We start from the raw sequence: 21,639 nt of genomic DNA, 5'->3' as shown, positions 1-21,639 counted from the left end.
AATTAGCACTAAACACAAAGTACAGCAGAAGCTCAATGGGAATGTCTTGAGTTTTGCAGATATTTATAGGCTTAAGTACTGGACAGTTTTGAGCAGATGGTAGTGCTAGATGTAAAGTCAGAGGATCACCAAAGTTTGTATAATTTATCCTGAGTGGGACATGAATTTGTGTACCAGTTTTCATGGCAATCCATCAAACAGTTGTTGAGACATTTCACTCAAAAATGTCAACCTCATGAATAGAGAGCTAGAAAGAAAGTCTTGATGACCAAAGACTATGAGATACATTGTCTGGTAATCATGAATGTTTTTACCCAAACCGTGTGATAGATGTTTAGATCATTTTGATCTGTTGGTGGAGCTAAAGCAAAAGTCAGAGAATCTCCAAAGTCAGCAAGATTCCTCCTTTGAGGGCCGTGAATGTCTGTACAGGGCAGTTGTTGTCAAGATATTTCAGTCTGGACCAAAGTGACAGACCGACTGATCATCAGGCCGACAGTGCCATCCCTAGAGCTGCTGGCATGGCTGAAAATAGACACGTCATGGCCTGTCCTGTCTTGTCAGACTCTGTCATTCCCCACCTGTCCAGCAGTAGGCCTCAGTTGGTTCTCATCATTCCCCAGCTACCTGATCCTCACCTCTCACACACCTGCTCCTCATTCCCCCTCAATCAACCGCTCAGTATAACCCTAACCCACAAACTGCAGTCCTCTGCGTCTTGTTTTCCTACTTAGTCATTCTTTGGATTTGTTTACCTCTGCCAACTGCTTGCCTGTTGCTGACCTGTGCCTTGAATCATGATCAAGTAACCCTCATTTTAATCCTACCTGCTCTGTTGCTGAGTCTTGCTTTTGAGTCCAAACATTACTTACCAAGAACATTACAATGTGAGAACAGACAAAGGAATAAAGCAAGCAGCAACAGCATCACTGAGCTACTGACTAATGTTATTTGCAGAGTGAGTGGCTGTGGGGAGAAAGTAGAATATGTGAAACCTGTTCAACAGATCAGTTTTCATCTGATAGATTTAAAAAAGGTATTAAATGTGTTGAAATCAGATTTACTGAACTAACACCGAGATTAGTTTTGCAGACATACCAAGCTAAAGACTTTTTTTAATAAAGATTACACTTGAGTAAATTCAGGGCTACAGTAATGTAAGGCCAGTGGGTTTTTAGAGAGAATATTCAATTTTATTCTAAGTAAAATGTTCTCCTCCCGCAGGCAGACCTTTAGTAGTGGGGTCTCCAGAGGTCTCCAACCCGCAGTCCAGGAGGAAAATGGACGACCTCGCAGAGAACATATCATCCATCTTCCAGGTCAGCCCCACATGTTTCTAATCTAGCCCTTAATTCCGCATGTCTTCATGCTTTACTGAGCTGGAGCCGACCAGAAAACATGAAGGAGGTGCCATAACCTTTACATGTGCTCTCCATAATGTGTCAGCAGAAAAACACATGTCTTCTTCCTCTGCTTGTATCCAGGTTAACATGTCTTTACAGCCGTGTAAATGGAAATAGGTTTGCACTCTGGTCATGTGTGGTAATGAGAATGAGTCGGTGATACATCAAGCAGATGTTCAGTTGTTTTGTGCACTAAGAATGATTAAGTTGATTGTTGGAGATGTATGCAGATAAGCAGTGTTATTGTGGGTTTTGCACAAATGCCAAATCAGTTATGTGATTGTTTTCCATGTGTGAGGTAAAGTTGTTTTCCTCTAACATAAGTGTGTCATTAGTGGGGTCTCAAGCCATAAAGACTATAATTTCTTTTACTCATGTTTATGAGGATGATGCAGTGATACAGTACTGTGCAAAAGGTTTAGATGTTTAGATTCTTAAATTCAAATTCATTCTGCAGCATGACAATGACCCCAAACATTCAACCAGAGACATAAAGAACTATCTTCAGAGACAACAGGAACAAGGAGTCCTGCAACAGATTATATGGCCCCCACAGAGCCCTGATCTCAGCATCATCGAGTCAGTCTGGGATTACATGAAGAGACAGTAGAACTGAGACGACATAAATCCACAGAAGAAATGTGGCAAGTTCTCCGAAAGGCTTGGAACAACCTACCTGCCAAGTACCTTGAAAAACTGTATGCAGGTGTACCAGGGAGAGCTGGTGCTGTTTGAAAGGCAAAGCGTGCTCACACCAGATATTGGTTTCGTTTAAGTTTCTGCTGTTTACTGGACTCTGTATGAAGTTAATGGATAAATAAAAAGTATTCATGGTATTATTTTTGAAAGCATCCTCACTTTACTTTTAGTGCCTAAAACTTTTGCACAGTACTGTAAGTTACACAGTTTATAATGTCCTTATTTTTGAGTTTAGATGGGAACTATGTGACTTTGCACATTATATTGCTGTGGGTAATTGTTTAGCCTTGCACAGTGATACGCTGTAAGTGAGAGGAGATTGAAATTATGTATACATTAGTTATCCAACTTAAAGTGGACAATGTTTCCCTGAAGAAATAGTCCCTGTTCTTTTGCTCATGATGTGAAATTAGTTGTAATATACATATACAGTTAAAGGTTAAAGTACCAGGTGAAAAAAAAAAAAAATATATATATATATATATATATATAATGTTTTTGTAGAAGGCTTGCACTGACATGCCTGACAATAAATTTTAAGTCTTACAGCTCTCAGGTGAACATGTTGATGATTTATCATAACCTTTTTTTTACCATAACTTTACTTTAAAATACAGTGTTTGAGCTGAAACGCTTTAATCATCAGATGTCAAAGAATAGTCTGTCAACGTTTAGTCTGTCTGTGCTCTGTGTTTTATCTACTCATACTTCAAATAAGCACCTATCTCCCAGACACAAAGTGCCCCATCTTTAATCTCCAATCACATTTCCTCCATCGAGAAAAACATGACGTTTTTCATTTTATTGCCTTTTGACTGTGAGTAATGCAGCCTGGTATAATAATATGTTTAAATCACAACCAAACTCATTTGGTAGGCTATATTCTGAAACTGTTAAGTGTTACTTTGATCCAGAGCACGCCCTATAAGTCTGACACTAAGACTATATGAAAACACAAAAGGTGTTGTCAATTGAAAATGTAGTCAAAAGATAGGTTCACATTTTCAAGTCTTTCTTAAAATAATGTACTCATGTGGCTTCATGTACACTATACTGAACAAGTTTTTGGTCACTGTGATAATTCACCTTCTCCATTCTGGCAGCATTCATACAGTAGCATGACTCCACTGCAAGAAATGGACAACAGTATCCTCAGTCCAATGTGTTTTATTAGCTGAGGCTAATATGAGGCTTCAGTAAGTAGTAAGGCAAGAGAAGTTTATTTGTATAGCACCTTTCAGCAACAAGGCAATCCAAACTGCTTTATATAAAACATAAGACATAAAACAAGAAACACGAGATGTTATAAAATGACACATTCAAATAGAATTTAAAAGATTTAAATAAAATTGAAAATAAAAATAAGCTAAAGTAGAATAAGACAAAACAGTAAAATAAAAATTATACAGTGCAGCAAGGGTGCAGTGTGAAATATGAAACAGAAGTCTTAAGTTTTGATTTAAAAGAACTGAGCGTCAAGTTTTCTGGGAGTTTGTTCCAGATGTTTGGCGCATCAAAACTGAATGCTGCTTCTCCAAGATGGAAAAATCAAGCCATTATCTTACAAACTTACAGTCTCTGTAGTGCTAAATTCCCTCTTAGTATTTACTTGCTGAGCTGTGGTGGAGGAACAGGTACACAAAGAGGGAATTTAATACCCAAAAGGCAATATTTGGAAGAGAACAACTTAATTTGTTGCCTCTGATTAGCTTCTGCAGAATCTGGATTTTATCACTCATCTCTTATACTTGGATCTCTCCAAGAGAACAGTCTGTATGGACAGGAGGAACAGTTAGAGCAACAAATAACTCTCATAGGGGCACGTGAGTATTGTTTTTAAACACATTTGGTGAAATGTGAATCTATCCTTTAACCTGTAAAACTATGGAAAGAGCACAAACAGTATCTCAGTGTATTTGTGACTGCTGGTTAAACAGAGAAGCCTGTTGTAGCCCAAACAGAGACTCAGAGCTTCATGAAATGTTTCTCCAGAGCAGACCAGGACAGTGAGGAGACACAGGTTAAGCAGACAGTGCTGGGGGTTGTGTTAGTGCCTTTTAATGACTCTACCAGTGAAAGTATGCAGAGCGGCTTCTGCTACTGTCATTAGGGGCCCACCATCACACAGAGGGAAAGAGTCCACTCTACTTCCTCTAGGTCTGTTCAGGAAAAAAAAAAAGTGATTCAGATTCGAGGAAATTGCCAGGACATTTAGAAGTCAGCACATTTGACTTTTGGGCAAGGAGGCCATCTTTCAGTGTACAACAATTACATCTCTAGTGAAAACCACTATTACCAGGAGAGGTTTTCTCATCGAGAGTGAAATTGGTTTGGATCACAGGGAGCCCCCGTGAGAAAGCTCTTGAGCTTCACAGCCCAACATTGGCAGATTGTTAAGATTAGACTGAGATAGATTTTAAACCTGGTACCTCAAGTTTTGATATTGAGCAGAAATACTGTTAAAGCGACAAGATGTAACTTTTACTGAGCAGCCGCCAATGTGGCCAAAATCTATGGAAATAATGATAATGATAAATGCTAAAACACAAGCTAGTACAACAGTAGCACAAGTAGCGAGGGGTAATTGAGTCAGTGATGTCAATTACATAACAATATCTAAAGTCTGTTAACATAAGCACCACATGCTAGTGGACACACCAGACCATGTAAGGCTGTAGAAGCAGAACCTCTGAGTGTATAAAATTGAGCAAAGGTATGTTTTATTGCTTATATAATTAACTTCCCATTTGTAAGAAGAGGAATATATTTGTTCACTTTAATCTTCAGTTGAATGACTATAAATTCCTCTGCATGTTGAGACAGTTATACAACCCTTGAGTTTATCTGTTATTTTTAAAACCTGTATCACATCTTCAACAATATCTGATTACTGAGCTAAAAAAAAAAAAGATTAGCTGTATCTTATGTAAAGTAAAAACTAATGTTTGTTTGCTTGCACCGTGCATTTCAATTATGAGTAATTGCCTGTCGGTGTGGCTAGTGGGATTGACGAAATTAACTAAAACTCTAAAACATTTGCACTTATCTTGGCAAACTGTCCCTTTGAAGGATCTCACTCCAGCAGACATGAGCTGGTATAATTATATCTCAAGGTGACTGTGGAGTTTGTAGTGCAGCATTGTTTGTTCAGTTCTAACTGTTTCTGGCTTTAGAGCACCTCTTCAGGTTTGACTCCAGCCTGGTAATTAATGGTGTGTCAGGATGTTGCTGTTGTTTTTGTTTTTGGTCTGAGCTTATATAACACTGGTGTGGAGCTGCTAGTAAGAACCTGCATATTTATTATCATGAAATAACACAGCCCGCCTCCCCTGTTATTGTGATTGACAGGTAGTCTCAACATGTGATTAAACACTGGTTTGACAACTACAGATGTTTTAGGAATTTATACTTTGTCAAAGGGATTATTCTTAATGCACAGTGTTGTGTTACAGTATATTTTAAACATTTACTATATGTATTCTGACGTCTTTGGCAACTCATTTCAGTCGTCTACTTTCTGTAAATTGGTAACTGTGTTGCAAACATGCAGAAAAAAGTGTCCCAACTGTCCCATTGAGGAAGAAAAAATGCCAGTGGTGAAAAAAGTATTCATATCATTAACTTAAGTAAAACTAGCAATACTACAGGATGAAACACATCCCATTTTAAGTTTTTAAATCAAAATTAAAAGTGTTTTCAGCAAAACTGAAAGTATAAAAAGTAAGAGTACTCTTTTATGCAGCAGAATGGCCCTTGTCAGTGTTTATATAGTATATGTACATATATATATATTACCTCATTGGATTTGTGTTTCATTAACGTGTAAGCAACATTTTAGATGGACAGGTAGAGTTTATTTTAACTGTTTTATATCTCTTTGAGTAGTTTAATCTATAACAATGCATCATATTTTATAGGTTGAGTGTTATATAACCTGCGAAGTAACTACAACAGTATTTCACCCTGAAATGTAGTGGTGTAGAGGCATTTAAAGTCTGTCTTAAAGCAATAGTCAGGTGCCCAAATGAACATTGAAAAAGGTTTTGTTTGCTGTAATCATTTCTCCTGTTCATACTGACCATTAGATCCTCTACAAATGTGCTTATAATCTAAGTGATGGGGGACAAAATTAGTCAAATAAGTGGATATCTTCCACAATTAGTCCTTTTAGTAAAAATCTTTGTGTCTTGACAGATATTATTTTCCTGCTCAGCTGCAGCAGAAGGATCATAACAAAATGAGGGACTTTGGCACTAAAAAGATTCATTTGGACGATTGAAGCTTCATTTTAGCTTCAAATAAACATTTTTTTCACATAAGGAGGACTGGATTTTGTTCCTCATCTTTTATACTGAATTATGCATTATGAAGGGATCATCTAGTGGCCAGTATGAACAGGAGAAATGATTGCAGCAAGAAAAACATGTGTCAATGTTCATTTGGCTATTGTTTTAGGACAGACTTGAGAAATTGTCAACTTGTCCTTTTACAATACTTGAACAAATGCGCTTAGTAACTTTCCACCTCTGCAAAACACTGCTGTAGATTAATGTGCGAAACCGAACAGACCAATTAAACTAATTAAAGTTTTTATTTTACACTGCTGATGAATCACGTTGCCAGAGGTTGATTAAATACCAGCCTGATGACAGACAACCTAACACTGACGTAAAAGTTTACCAAAAAAGAAAACTAATAAAAATCAAAATAACTTTCATAAAAAGTCTGTTTGATGTAATTCCACTGACTTTGCATGATGGTGATTTACCTGTCTGGAATCCAGTTATAGACTGGCAGAACATGGACTCTGTCTTCTGCTGTTGCCTGGAGACCAAACTTTGCGTGTTTGTGTCCATTTTCTCACTTCCTTCACTTTCCTATCCTCACATCATTACCCACCACCTCTGTCCTCCTTGTTTGTAAAGTCCTTTGAAGACCTACAAAGTGCCATAAAGTTGTCCTCACTAACCTGCTTGTAAATGTTAGAAAAATACGCCGCTGTAGAGAGCTACTGTCCTCTCTGACTGGAAGATGTGATGTGACATTAAAAGTCTGACATCTTTGCAGTGTAGGCCAGTGAATAAATGTTACATAAATATATACAATTTTACCAAAAATAAGGAATTTCAAAAGCATTTAACTTTAAGTTGAATATGGATATGTTTGGAAAATGGTAAACACACACAAACATGTTGTTTTGTTTGAATTTTGATGACAATACCAAAGCCAGCCTTACTTACTTGACTACATTAATGAAGACATTTGCCCTCTAAATACTTTCATAATGTATGCCATTGCAGCATAAGCTTCAATCTGTATGTATTGTTTACATTTATATCCCTAATCCCACACCAACAGAGACTTTGTGGACCGTGACTTTGGTCCTTTGTTAGCTACCTCCTAATTTCACCACACTGACACTCATTTCCTTACACCAAACCAAACCACCTGTGCTGAGGAAAAGCAGTAATTGGTAAAAGGTGAAGTTAAGTTGTGCTTGAGGGACAGGACTGTTTTTCTTCAGACCTTGTTTATTCCAAGATGTTTTCTCTGAAGAGCAGCCTGTCCTGTTGCCCTGTGCTAAGCTGTTTGTACAAATTACAAGCTCAGTTTATTTTATGTATCCAGTGATTGACCTCAATTCAAACTTTTCTGACACCAGTCATTAGTTCCTTCACCTGGCCTGGGAAGGGAAGTGAGCGCAGCCTGGAAACACTGAGATGCAGGCTGGTTTTATTCTTCCCCTGCTGTGTGTGTGTTTTTTTGCCTTGTAATTGACACGATGACATCAGCTAATTGAACGTTGTGTGGAAAAACAACAAATACTGACGACTTCATATGATCTTTAACAGACATGACTGACATAAGTGTATTTTTGAATCTGCTCGACATCCTCTTTTCCGACACTGCCTCTCTTTGTCTGGATTATAGTGGTGGGTAGACAAAATAATGTAGACACACTGGGGAAACCACTTAAGGATATGCTACTTGATTTTTGTGCCCAATAGTGTGCTCAAAGCTCAAAACATCTTCCCAACAAACTGTTTTTCAAAACATATTTGCAAACTATAATATGCAGTGACCAGGGAGGAAATCTGGGGATTTAAGGGAAGTATTGATGGTCATCAAGCAGTGTACTTTTGTACTGTGAAGAAACTAAATCACAAACATAGGACAGACATATAGTACAGTATACCTGGGTTTAACATTCTTCTAATCAAATGTAATACAGTATGATCTTTCTTTGTAGCAACTGTGATAAATAAAGTTAAAGTTTCACTCCATATTTGAAGGCTTATTAAGACCTACTTTACCTGATGGCAGATACTGTAACATTGACTTTATGCTCCTAAAATTTAAACTTTACTTGACACTATATATATTTTTAGAATCCTCCATTTTTTAAATACATTTAAGTAAACTGTTAAAGAAAAACTCATTTGGTTTGACTTTATATCAGACCATCTGTCTCAAAATTACAGCTGAAACACCACAGGGGAAATCCACTGGCTAACTGTGAACATTCACATACTGACACTGAGTGAGGTTTTTTGGATTTGTGTTCTTGGTGGTGTAAACGAGTGTCATGTATCTCCTACGGGATTTCAAATGTTAAAATCAAACTTCCAGACAAACATTAATGGTCTGTTAATGTTGCATAACAAAATGTAGATGCTTTGGGACACGTAAAATAAAAAAAACAGGAGCAGAATGTTGTTAGTTTTTTTTTTAAACTCAGGATGCTCAAATCAACTTCACATTTGCTCAGTTGTTATGGAGCATGTCCTCACATTTTCTTGTTTTCTGCTTTTTAATTAATTGCAAGATCTTGTCTCTTCAGATTGTCTAAACCAGAAGTTATGATTTGATGCCACAAATGTCAGAATCCCTAATAATTACAAATTATCTGACATTACAACAGAACAAATTAATCAAGGATTTAATGTACACTATCTCCTGTTTTAGAAACTTTAACATGTGCTTTAAAATGTGCATTAAAACAGAGGAGCATACCAAAGCCAGTGAAGAGTATCAATATCACAGACTAGATCTATTTTTTTTAATCAGCATGTACACTCCACATGCAAAGTCATGCAACACAAAGTACAGGCCCTGAGACCAGAGGAGAGGATAAATGCCCAGTTTGATTCAATCAGCATTGATCTTGGGCATAGGGGTTGATTTATTAACACAAGCATTTGTTACTAAGACCCCCTGACTGTCCCTCATTCATATGTAGCACTATCTAATAACCATTGGGTGTCATGGCTGTACAATGAAGGTGATAAATTATAAGGATAATAGTGTAATCAAAAGACACTGTGGCACACTGCCGAGAGAGGAGGGAGGGGTGCTTGGACTCAGAACGGTATAAAAGAGACAGTGAAGGAGTATGTTGAACCAGAGTAAAGAGCAGAGGAGGAGGAGAGAAATGTGAGACAGGAAGAAACAGAAGGAAACAAGAGAAAGAAAGAGTGACAGAGACACTGATAGAGAAGGACTTTCCAATTAAGAAAATCTGCAGACCCAAGATAGTCCACTCAACAAGGGGGTAAGAAAAAAACAGATCATTTGTTTGTGGTTTAAGTTTAAAATAAGTTAAAGTAAATGGACAGTTGATTTAAAATTTGGAGCCTGTAATTTGAATAATATTGTCACTTGCAATTTGAAACATAATCCATATAAAATTAGTCTTTACTTCAGCTTACTGTTAACATGCATTTCTGATAATATCTTTTTTAAAGATTAAAATTAAAATTAAATTAAAATTTAAAAAGCCTTTTGATGCACTGAACCTGTTATTTTATCAACATCTTTTCTGCCTTTCAAATTTAGCACAAAGCTAATGAATTAGTCTGTTGTGCACAATTTTACTTTTACAAACTTTAAGTGTACAAATGCAAACCTTGTGTGTGGGGGTGGGGTGGGGTGGGGTGTTTGGATTGTGTAGCCCAGTGTTTCGTCAGTGGATGCAGAAATGTTTGAGAGTTCCCCTGACAAATGATGATGGCTAACACAGATGTGTAATCTGAGTGGGGGCTCAGTCCAGCCATGTTTTTTTTTTCTCCACCCTAAAACCTCCTATCCTTAAAGAAACATTCTTGCTCTAGATGTAAACTATTGTTTTTTAATTAACTTTTACTATGATACAGGTGTTTGTTTGTTTTTTTGTTTTTGTTTTGTTTTTTACAAATAACTGTCTAACTGGATAATATGTGATGATGAAGAGTTACATCAATTTGTTGAAATTTTGGTTCAAAATAATGAGAGTATGTGTTGTACTTAAAGATTATTTACATGTAACATTGACTGACTTTTATTAACATGGAACATTGTTTCCTGTTATTTCCCATTTTTTCATCTTTACACCAGTCCTCTTCGGAGTTCCTGGTGTCAAACGCACATTACCAGAGGTGAAAGTTCAGGGGTCAGCTATAACGGCAGAGTGTGAGAATGTCAGCAAGGCTTCTCCTTCTCATCCTGGGAATCACCGCAGCCACTGTTGTTACAGCTCAAGGTGGGTCTCTCACAAAGATGTTGAGACTCGTTTCCTCACGTGTTATTAGCACATATGCATTGAAAAGCACTGAACCCTCCCCGCACTCTTTTTTAAAAAGGCACAGTAAGATACCTGAGGACACAGTTTTGCGTTGATTTGATAAGAGTGAATAGTGGAAGGCAGGCTGACAAAACAGAGCAATTTACACTCCACACTGGATTCCCAGCATTAAATCTTACAGTATCTAGGGATTAATACATAGAAATATTAATTCAAACCAGCCACTTTTCTAAAACACTACCCCACAAGTTTTGACCAGTACTGACCCTGATCAATAGCGCTAAAACTGTTTAACCATTATGTTGCAAATACACAGAGAGACTGTGTTGAACTACTACAACTATATAGCACTTCACAGATTTTACACTCACAAATATGTAAAGATTTCATCCTAAAATGACTCGCTTGGGCTTCTAGAAAAAAAAGACTAAATGTTTTTCAAAACTATAAGAATTTGAGAAGAGACAACTAAAGTAAGGTGTCTGATATTATGGTAGTGCACCCCGAGGTACAAAAATAATACAATCATGCATTGATTTGTCTCTTACAGGATCATGGAGGAGAGACAACAAAGATTCTAGCCCTGCTGTGTTCCATATTGATGGTAAATTCTGTACAATATATTGTATTTATAGTATTAACTGTGTATCAAATATATTGTAAAGTCATAACTGTATAAGGCCTTTTTGGGTGGTTTGAGTCACATTCCACATTAACTATCAGCTGCTATTCTCTCCATCCTCTCTTGTACTCTCTCTAGACAACTATGAGTGGACCACATGGTTCAATGTTGATCACCCCGGAGGGCGTGGAGACTATGAGCAGCTGGAAGCTATTCGCTTCTACTACCGTTCTCGAGTGTGTGAGACTCCCCGGGCAGTGGAAGCCAGAACCACTGAATGGGTCCCAGCCCGTGAAACTGGAGAGAAGGTCCATGCAGATCCCACTGTGGGCTTCTGGTGCCTCAATGAAGAGCAGGGTCCTGACCGTAACTGCTCCAACTATGCAGTCCGCTTCCTTTGTCCCAAAGGTTTGGTCTCATATCAGTCTTCCAGCTATTTTCTCTTAACATGCAAATAAGATCTCTAATGAATCTCTTTCCAGCTCAATAGTTTGAACGTCACTTATTCTCTATTTTCTATCAGATAACAGTGTAAACCCCCAGGATAATTGGGGTCTGTGGTCAGACTGGAGCCCATGCCCCGCCCTCTGTGGTCAAGTAGGGGTCCAAATTCGCTCCAGAAACTGCAAATCTCGTTTGATGTCTTGCAGCGGGCCTAAAGTAGAAGGGAAAGCATGCAATGGACCTGAGTGCCCGATAACAGGTGAGCTGGCATTGGTTTAGTCATACAGACCCTTCAATTTTTTATTTGGCCATGCTAATGGCATGGCTATAGAGGTGGCCAGGTCCGCTGGTTGGTTGGTCTACCACTTCAGATGGATTTCTATGAAATTTTTCCCAGAAAAGATGAATCTTGGTAAGTTTGGTGATCCCCTGACTTTTATCTCAACATCTATTGAACAGATTGGCACAAAATTCGGTCCATGTCCATCTTTTCCTTTAACGTCACCATGAGGTTGACATTAGAGGTTTTTAGTGAAACATTTCAACAACTCTTGGATGGATGAAATTTGGTACACAAATTCATGTCCCCTCTGGATACATTGAAATGACTTTGGTGACCTCCTGACTTTTCATCTAGTGACATCAGTGGGTCAAAATTTCAACTTGCACTTTCACTTACATCACTCTTGTTATTTTGTCAGGCCCTGACTTAGACTGATATTGGAAATATTCCTGAAAAGGAATGGCTGAACTGTAAAGAAATAACATCACTCAATAGCATTGTGGTTGTTCTATTCTACTTTTTAGATTGCTCCCTGCAGTGTGTGATGGGGAGGGTGAACGCTGAATGTGATGCATGCAAGTGTGAAGAACACATCCTGCTGGGGTCTGTCCGTGGTGCTGGTGGTCTCACTGCTGAAGGGGCTACAATCCTTCGCTCTGGCAAACTCATAACCCTCACTGACCACAACGGACATTTTCGCATCCCCGGTGTCTGCCCTGATGGCAACACCACCCTGACAGTCAGCCTGCAGGGCCACGCCACCCTCAGTGTTGTTGTGCCCCACAGCACTGAGCGTACCTCAGTTCTCAGTGTCCAGCTGAAAAGAGCAGGTACAGACATCTGTAACATAAATTGGATTAGAGATTGATTATTTGTTTTATACCTAAACATTTAATTTTTTTCACATTTTATTTTACAATTTCCAGAGAAGCTTCATGTGTTGAGCAACCCTGAGAGCAAGGCAAGAAGGGAAGGACAAATTGCTGCCTTCTGCTGCAAGGTGGCAGGAATACCACAGCCAGACAAGTACCAATGGTAGGACTTGTTAAATTTTGAAATTATGCATGTTTTCAAAGGTTTTCAATAATATAGTGTATTTCATGCCCTTGCTTCTGCTGTCTGCCTTTTCTTCTGTGTGAACCAACAGGTTTCATAACAACAGTCTCCTGGAGAAGCAGTCTGAGAGCACTTTGGTCCTAAAAGATCTGCATCCTCAGCAGGCTGGGGAATACTACTGCAGAGCAAGTGGTCCATCTGGGGCAATTAAGACCAAACCAGCTACTCTCAAAGTTATAGGTGTGTTCTCAATAAATTGGTAATAATATAATACAATAAATACATAGAAATGTGAAAAACACATTTGTGGACATTAAATACAGTAATATGATCTAACTAAATCCACATGTTGATTTCTAAATCTTGTACACAGGTAAAGATGAACATTCATGTAACCCCAAGCCTGACTCCCACCTCATCCGCCTTCCACATGACTGCTACCAAAACAGCACAAACTCGTTCTACTATGATGTGGGCAAGTGCCCCACAGGTACATGTACTGGGCAGCAGGACAATGGCATAAGGTGCAAAGACAAAGTGGCTTATTGCTGTGGTGTGGCAAAGATGGAGGAGAGACAGTTAACATGCCAGGGCTACCAACTGCCCACCATGGTGGTGACTGAGTGTGGCTGCCAGAAATGTGTGGACACCAAGGCTATTGTGCATGGTAGGGCCATTGCTGCTGACAACGGTGAGCCAATGAGGTTCGGCCATATCTTTATGAATGGAATCAGAATCAGCCGCACAGGCTACAAAGGTACCTTTTCCATACAGGTTCCTCCTGAAACAGACAGGTTAGTCCTGACTTTTGTGGACAACATGCAGAAATTTGTCAACACCACAAAGGTACTTCCATTTAACACCAAAGGAGGGGCTGTTTACCATGAGATCAAACTTCTCAGAAAAAAAGCTCCTGTGACCATTAGTTCCACAGAAACCAACACTCTGGAGCTTGGAGAAGTAGAGGGCCAAGAGCCAATGGTTCAAATCCAGATTCCTCCCCATTCCTTCTACAAGGAGAATGGAGAAGTCTTCATGGGTAATGTAAATGCTAGTGTAACTTTTCTTGACCCCAGAGATGTCTCCACAGCTGCTGCAGCCCAAAGTGATCTCAACTTTATAGGGAATGAAGGAGATACCCTGCCACTGAGAACTTACGGGATGTTCTCAGTTGACTTCAGGGGAGAGGAAACCAATGAGCCCCTGAATGCTGGTGAAGTGAAAGTGTTCCTGGACTCTGCCCAGGTGACGATGCCCGAGCACCTCAGTACTATGAAGCTGTGGTCCCTGAACCCTGATACTGGCCTGTGGGAGGAGGAGGGAAGTCTGCAGGTGGAGAAGAAAAGAAGAGGCAAAAGGGAAGAGAGAACCTTTCTGATTGGTAACATGGAGATCAGAGAGAGGCGTCTGTTCAACCTGGACGTCCCAGAAAACCGCAGGTGTTACGTAAAAGTGAGGGCCTTCCGCAGTGAACGCTTCATGCCCAGTGAGCAGGTGGAGGGAGTTGTAGTGAGTCTCATAAACATGGAGCCCACAGCTGGCTACTCCTCTAACCCACGTGCCTGGGGCCGCTTTGACAGTGTTGTCACCGGTCCCAATGGTGCCTGCCTTCCTGCCTTCTGTGATGAACAAAAAGCTGATGCCTATTCTGCATATGTCATGGCCAACCTTGGAGGAGAGGAATTGGAGGCTGTCCCTTCTGCTCCCAAATTCAATCCCAACCTCATTGGAGTGCCTCAGCCCTACCTGGATAAGCTTAACTACAGACGGACTGACCATGAAGACCCCAGAGTGAAGAAGACAGCATTCAGCATCAATGTGGCAAAACCAAGTCAAAACGCAGCCGAGGAAAGCAACGGACCAGTCTATGCATTTGAGAATTTGAAAGAATGTGAGGAGGCACCATTCAGCGCAGCACACTTCCGCTTCTCAAGAGTAGAAGGGGATCGCTACGATTACAACACAGTGCCGTTCAATGAAGATGATCCAATGAGCTGGACAGAGGACTACTTGAGTTGGTGGCCCAAGCCCATGGAATACAGAGCCTGCTACATAAAAGTCAAAATCAACAGCCCACACGAGATCAATGTGAGATCCCGCAACATGGGTGGCACCCACCCCAAGACAGTGGGCCAGCTGTATGGCCTCCGAGACACTCGAAGTATTCGTGACATGGACCAGGCAACACTGTCTGCTGTGTGTCTGGAGTTCAAGTGCAGCGGGATGCTGTATGATCAGGACCGCGTGGATCGTACTCTGGTGAAGGTGATTCCACAAGGTAGCTGTAAGAGAGATCAAGTAAACCCAATACTTCAAGAGTATCTTGTCAACCACTTGCCCCTTGCTGTTAATAACGACACCAACGAGTTCACCATGCTAGCACCTCTTGACCCTCTGGGCCATAACTACGGAATCTATACGGTGACAGACCAGGATCCCCGCACAGCCAAAGAGATTGCACTTGGACGCTGCTTTGATGGAACCTCTGATGGTACGTCTCGTGTCATGAAGAGCAACGAGGGCGTAGCACTGGTGTTCACTTGTGGAGATCGTGAGGTGACACGCCAGAATGTCTTCCAGACCCTGCAGAGTTCTCAAGGTCAGACAGTGACAAGTGTGGTGAGAGGAGAAGGCAGGCAGAACCGACGTCGGCAGAGGGCCAATGCTCTCCGGAGTAGTCGTAGACGCAGCACCAGAGATCCTACAGGAAGACGCACACAGTCCAGAAGCTAAACAAGACAATACTTAAAGGTCAGGGCCCCACATGGAGACCAAATCAATAATGAAAGAAGTGGATAACGTTAACCTTGTTTTGATGCAAACCTTTTACAGACTTTTTACAAATTAAGTAAATCTGTAATTACACAAAACTAGGCCTATTTCTTGCAGCTTCTTCCCAAGAATTGTTTGCATTGTTTTCCCTTACATTTTAACTGTACTGTGGTGAATATTTACTTGAAACTGTAAATAGAGTATTTATTACACATACCTTAAAAATCAGTAATCGTTGAATTTGGGTGCTGTGTTATTCGACTGTTTCTTTCATTTATGTTGTAAACAAGAACAGAAACACAATTAATCCTTTTGACCAGTGATTTATTAAATTAGATGCTTATAAAACACTGCAAATGCTGTATCTTCCACATTGTATGTATCCAATTGTCCATGTAACATTGAAACTGGTCAACTGCTAGAAAAAAAAGGAGAAATACGCCCCTTTCAAATAACTGTAGCCCATATGAAGACATGGTGGGGTGAAGCCCAGAAGCCCCCGCTCCTCATCACACTTGATACAAGCCTGCAGAAGCAATGATTAGGAGACCAGTACTAGCAAGTTAACCCACTTGCCTGATCCATACTTTTTCTGCATTAGTAGAAATCAAATTAGTAAATTACATTTTTGTCATGCACAAAAAATACCTATAAGCACTCTTTGCTCCAAATTTTCAAGGATATTCCAGAGATGTATTAAGAGAATGGCTGTAATGTTTTAAAGTCACATTTATTACACTTGTCTATCCCTTTTATCTTACAGTGAATGTCATGTGCTCTCTGTAAAATTATAACTACTACTTACATGTTGTCAGTCTCAAATAACCCACAATGCAACCTTTCCAGAGATAAAGATGAATAATGTACTGAATAATTGTTCTGCATTTGGCAACCAAAGTTATAGATACTATATACTTTCCTGTAAGAGAATAATCCACAGGTAAGTGAGACCTATAATATATACATGACATTCTGGTTTAAGAATTTGCATAGAACCATGTGTTTCTATGTCACTACACTTATAACTGCAATACTATATCTGCCATTTTGACAGGAGCAACATTTAATGAAAAAATGAGCCCTGCAAAAACTCAGACAACTGCAGTTAAAGTGTATTTTCCCTTGAAGCTGGGTCACCCAACAGATATACTACATGATTATGTGTGTGTGTGTGAGTCGAGGCTGAATGAGACAGAGAAAAGGCAATTCCATATGTATTAACATAAGAGTTGGTGAGACTGGATGCTCCCTGGTATAGTCCCTCTGGTCATTGAAGCAAAATGAAGGGGGCAACACATAGTTCAGATTTTCCAGGATGGCACTGGACAGCATGAGAAGGTACAGCTGCATTTCTCAGGGTTGGGAGGGGGAGAGGACAGTGGTGATGGAGCCAGTGTCACATGAAGTCCTCATAGTCTTGGGCGTATCCACCATCAAACTCTGCATAGTCAAGGTCATCTCTCAGCTGTGCTTTCAAACCGCCACCAGGTACGACACCTTTCTTCTTTTTCTTTCCTTTGTTTTGCTGTTAAAGAAAATAAATTAAAATGATATATAATAAACTGGTATGTTACATATTACGCTTGCATTAAATACCTGACTGTTGATTCTAACTCACTATAGAAACCACATGACTAAGTAAGACTGGGCATATTACAGTTGGCTTCTACTATGAGCCCAATTCGGGTGACTGGGCTAGGTGAACAGCACCCCCTACTGAATATAAATGACAGATCAGAATTAATATGTGAGAAAATACAGTACACACATAAAGTCACTTACTTTTTCTTGTTTCTGTTTTTCACTAAGTAGGACTGACAGGGAATTACTGACTTTCTTCAAGTCATCTACTTCCACTGTAAGAGAGACAAGCAAAATTGTTACAGGTCTAATCTGCTTTGATTAAAATTTACAGTAATAATACAGTGAGCATGAGTGACAATCAATATTGTTCAGTTAAAATGACAGTAAGGAAAATGCTGCGCTTACATGAAATACAGAGCTCCCGAAACAATGAATCCAAGAAACTCGAATAATGCACAGATTTTTCAAACTGGGTTATCTTTTCTTTCAGCAATTTTTCAAACTCTGTGAAGTCTTCTTTGGAAGATGGACACATGCCATCAATCCCAGTGACACTGTTTGAAGTGCTGCTGACACCTGAAAACAGAACAAGAAAGGAGGTTTCATTATGTCCACGACTGGGCTCAAAAGTGTAGATCTGGGTTGAATTTTGGAGATGCTGAAATGACCATGTACATTAATTACTGTTTGCCCATTCCCCTTCAAAACAAAGTGTTCTGATGCAACAGCAGCCATCATGAGATATTAGTAATTCCTGAAAAAGTTAAAAATTGTAGCAACCCTGAGAATTTCTCTGAGTATAAAGTCATTAAAAAACCCTATAATTTATAGTGTGAAATACACTGTTAACTGTGTTTAATGATTCTGGGAAGTTTGACACACATAAGAAACAAATGATCATTTTATTAATAACTGCTTTGTTTAGGCATGTTTAAAAAAAAGGCAATACTGCACACCGTACTTTAATCTCTCTCATTGATTCTTCTGCTTTTAGTGACAACTCGTACCTCTAATGAAACCATACATTCAAGGGACAGACTAAACAGTAGGGCTGCCAACGTTGGAAAAAAAAATGACATTCAATTATTCCTTCTAAACACATATGTCTCAATACATAGGCATATACATAAATACATAATCTCATTTAGGATACTCCTTGACAGCCCTACTGAACAGTAGCTCTGTGCATACCTTCAGAGTCTACGTACATGACGCAGTCAATTGTGCCTATATGAGTGAGTTAAGCTTCAAATTAATTAAGCCTTGCAGTACTTTGCATCTATGAACAACAAGGTACATGTCGAAATGTAAAAGAAACCAATGGAGGAACTGGGCACACATTTTATCAGTCCAGGCACCAATTTAACACAAATATTCATCAATACACACGTACTGTTTCATTTATGCAATGCAAATGAACTAACAACATTCAGTATTACGGAAGACTACTATATTTTTTACATATAAGGACGTAGGAAGAGTTTCAAAATAGTAGGTTTTTGGAGGGGGATCTCTCTCTTACCAAAAGCATCTTTTGCTAACTCCAAGTCGGCATCTTCCTGTAGCTTCTTCACTCTTAACTTCTCTGCGAGTTGTTCTTCTTGAGTAAGCTCTGCTCGCTGAATAAACAGATTTCACAAAGTGAAAATGAGAAACCATCATTAGCGATGACAGAAGGGACAATAGTTTTGTGCTCTATACTGTCAACTGTGAAAGCCATGTGGGTAAAAACTCACGCTATTCTCCAACTCCTGTTGTTTTTTCTTTAAACGGTTTTCCTTCTCTTTAATCTTCTCCATCAACTTTTTCTTATCAGAAACCTTTTTCTCTGAAAATTAAAATGACGGAATAATAAAAAGGTGAATTTGGGAAAAAAGCAAAGGACTTTGCAAATGATTAACAATTAATTACATAGTTATGAAACTGCCAGTTGCTCACCTGTTTTTTTCACTTCTACTTTTTTCGTGTCCTCGTCTTCCTCATCATCCCAGTTATCCTGTGCAGATAAAAAGTGGGACAGTTGACATATTATTAATTAATGAGCAGCCGTCACTAACAAACTGGGATCAAGCCATTAATCAAATTAAATATTTCAGTTATTATATCAGTCAAATGAGTCAGTTGTCAAGAATTGAGTGACACTTTGTTTTATGTTAGGCTTTATAAAAAGTTCTGTATTCATTTCATCATTACTCAAACTTGTATCAATCAGATAAACGGCAAAATTACAAACATTTAGAATTTTACAAGCACAGCCAAATTTACACACAAAGTGCCCTCATCATCCCACTACTTCAGTAACAAATCTGTCCTGATATAAAATGAGACATCCTAATTATGATGATCCCAAGTTAATCCGAACTAATAAACACATTGATATTAAAGTTGGGTGATTTTCACTTAAAATCATATTGTGATGATATGATCTTTTCAGGTCTATCACTCTACAAATTTCTGTTATCAAATGAATGATTCTCATAATGCATAACAGGGTAACATAGTTAATTAATTTGAAGGTCAAACTGATTATTTTAGATGTATTTTTTCATACATCTTTTATATCATAATATCTATTATTATTGGAAGTTTTTTACATTGACATTGTGATAATGATTTCTACCATACTGTCCAGCACTACTTGAGATTGCCATGCAACTGAATACAATAACAAACAACACATATCCTTTCCCACACTTCTCCAATTATCTCCAAGATACAATACTTTACAACCTGTACATGAAATTACCAACTCAGCTTTAAACACAGAAACACACAATAACACTTACACAATAAGCTTTTACAAGCATGTTGTTATATTTGAGCATAGTATTATTACACCAATATTTCAATCCAAACCAGATTACAAAATGGATTTATTTCGGTCAGTAATTAATTGCAGTTAGCCACACTGTTTACCCAGTTTAGTGAATAAGGCCACTGTTTGTACTTAGGAGGACATGAAATCATCAGTTTCTTTTTAGTTTGGGCACCATATGTCACAAAAAAAATGGAACAATTGAAAAGGCCTCTAACCAGCACTTTCTCTAGGTCAATTATCTGAGGTTTCTGGACAGAAACCATGACATTCAGGTAATAACAACCTGTATTGTCGCTTCAACTGAACACCAGTTTCCTAATACACGCCTGTTGGACATTCGGAAAGTTCTAGGCCTAGTTCTTGATAGAGTTGAGTCATCAACCCAGAGGATGATTTCATCTGGTTGTGGCTAAAGTTGGTTAGCAAGCTAACGCCGCCTGCCTCATGTTTAACGCAACTCAAACTGAGGGAATTCAGACATGACACATAAAGCTAATCTCCTATAATCGTTGAACGCAACCAAGTCTGGGCAACGATGGACTAACCGTCTACATTATCCAAGCACTCCAACCCACTCAAGTTAACGACGCCACCGTCGAGGTTACCTAACATTAAAGCTCATTTTCAGCGAGCTAGCGATCTTGCTAGCTGAGTGGCCCAGCAAGAGGTTAGCTTCGAGCTACGTTATCTAATTTTAGCCCGGCTATCAACGAATTAAACCGCGAACTGCCAACTTTCAAATAATAACAGACACCAACATCGTCCAGAAATTAAGTCTAACCCACAACCCCCAACTGGCACACCGACTAACGATACGATTCGGTAGTTCTAGACCGAGTACTAGCTAAATATGAGTTACTAAAGGCTTCATGAAGGAGCCACATGAGTTAGCCGACAGCTAGCGGAGGTTAACGCCGGGATTGACAGACGAAGCATAGCACCGCAGCCGGGGCCACAACGCTTCCACCGAACGTTAGCTAGTAACGGCTCTAACGGCTCTTCTCATAAACACACCGAAGAAGCGTTTGTCACGTTAATGTACCTTAACATCTTCTTCTTCGTCTTCGCCTTCCCATTTGTCCATCACTACCGCCTTTTTAATCGGCTCCTCCGGCTCGAAGTTGTCAGCGTCTGTAAAAAATAAAAATAAAAAAAAGACAACATAAAACTGTGTTAGTCCAATCCACTTATAACGGGCGAGTTTGACAATAACGGAGTGATAAGCTTGTAGAAAAAAGACTGTGACAAGCGGATGATGTAAAGGTGGCTATCCTTCCCAAGTTAGTTTCCTCACCCCAGTCCGCCATGTTGGCTGTGTTGGTTGTGTTTGACAGGCTCGCTGTGAAGTCCGTGCTGCAGCCCGTTGGCCACGTTTTTTTAATTAGTTACTTTTTTCAA

The 21,639-nt window shown here is 39.3% G+C and overlaps 2 protein-coding genes across 6 annotated transcripts; one reads left to right on the top strand and one right to left on the bottom strand.

Moving 5' to 3' along the window:
• Positions 1-656: 656 nt before the first annotated feature.
• On the top strand, positions 657-16,079 carry LOC121897605 (cartilage intermediate layer protein, nucleotide pyrophosphohydrolase). Of its 5 annotated transcripts, none has more exons than XM_042412232.1 (10): positions 657-887; positions 1,225-1,319; positions 10,476-10,620; positions 11,213-11,266; positions 11,423-11,692; positions 11,808-11,987; positions 12,536-12,841; positions 12,938-13,046; positions 13,159-13,307; positions 13,441-16,079. In XM_042412232.1, exons 3-10 carry the CDS (start codon positions 10,557-10,559, stop codon positions 15,798-15,800), a joined length of 3,492 nt encoding a protein of 1,163 aa, XP_042268166.1. In that variant the 5' UTR covers positions 657-887; positions 1,225-1,319; positions 10,476-10,556; the 3' UTR covers positions 15,801-16,079. The 5 variants fall into 5 exon arrangements, 4 of the variants coding, with proteins under 4 accessions (XP_042268166.1, XP_042268157.1, XP_042268148.1 ...); XM_042412223.1 differs by having other exon boundaries at positions 657-958; XM_042412214.1 differs by having other exon boundaries at positions 658-805.
• Positions 16,080-16,146: 67 nt separating this feature from the next.
• Positions 16,147-21,639, bottom strand: eif3jb (eukaryotic translation initiation factor 3, subunit Jb). Its single transcript, XM_042412258.1, has 8 exons — positions 21,536-21,639; positions 21,284-21,372; positions 19,362-19,419; positions 19,160-19,251; positions 18,946-19,042; positions 17,829-17,999; positions 17,622-17,695; positions 16,147-17,364 (listed from the first exon to the last, which is right to left on the bottom strand). Exons 1-8 carry the CDS (start codon positions 21,546-21,548, stop codon positions 17,236-17,238), a joined length of 723 nt encoding a protein of 240 aa, XP_042268192.1. The 5' UTR covers positions 21,549-21,639; the 3' UTR covers positions 16,147-17,235.

This window comes from Thunnus maccoyii, chromosome 1 (assembly GCF_910596095.1).
Source record: "Thunnus maccoyii chromosome 1, fThuMac1.1, whole genome shotgun sequence".
NCBI classification, from domain to species: domain Eukaryota; kingdom Metazoa; phylum Chordata; class Actinopteri; order Scombriformes; family Scombridae; genus Thunnus; species Thunnus maccoyii.
The sequence above is the reverse complement of the archived record's forward strand: the minus strand, read 5'-3'. Positions and strand labels throughout refer to the sequence as shown.

What these genes read in the sequence shown, in the direction of transcription:
- LOC121897605 (XM_042412232.1), top strand. Translation starts at nt 10,557, where the DNA reads ATGTCAGCAAGGCTTCTCCTTCTCATCCTGGGAATCACCGCAGCCACT. An exon ending in TGCTGTGTTCCATATTGATG is followed by an intron (nt 11,267 to 11,422) that starts GTAAATTCTGTA and finishes TACTCTCTCTAG; the next exon opens with ACAACTATGAGTGGACCACA. An exon ending in AGCTACTCTCAAAGTTATAG is followed by an intron (nt 13,308 to 13,440) that starts GTGTGTTCTCAA and finishes TCTTGTACACAG; the next exon opens with GTAAAGATGAACATTCATGT.
- eif3jb (XM_042412258.1), bottom strand. An exon ending in ACGAAGAAGAAGATGTTAAG is followed by an intron (nt 19,420 to 21,283) that starts GTACATTAACGT and finishes TTATCTGCACAG; the next exon opens with GATAACTGGGATGATGAGGA. An exon ending in AAAAACAGAAACAAGAAAAA is followed by an intron (nt 17,365 to 17,621) that starts GTAAGTGACTTT and finishes TTTCTTTAACAG; the next exon opens with CAAAACAAAGGAAAGAAAAA.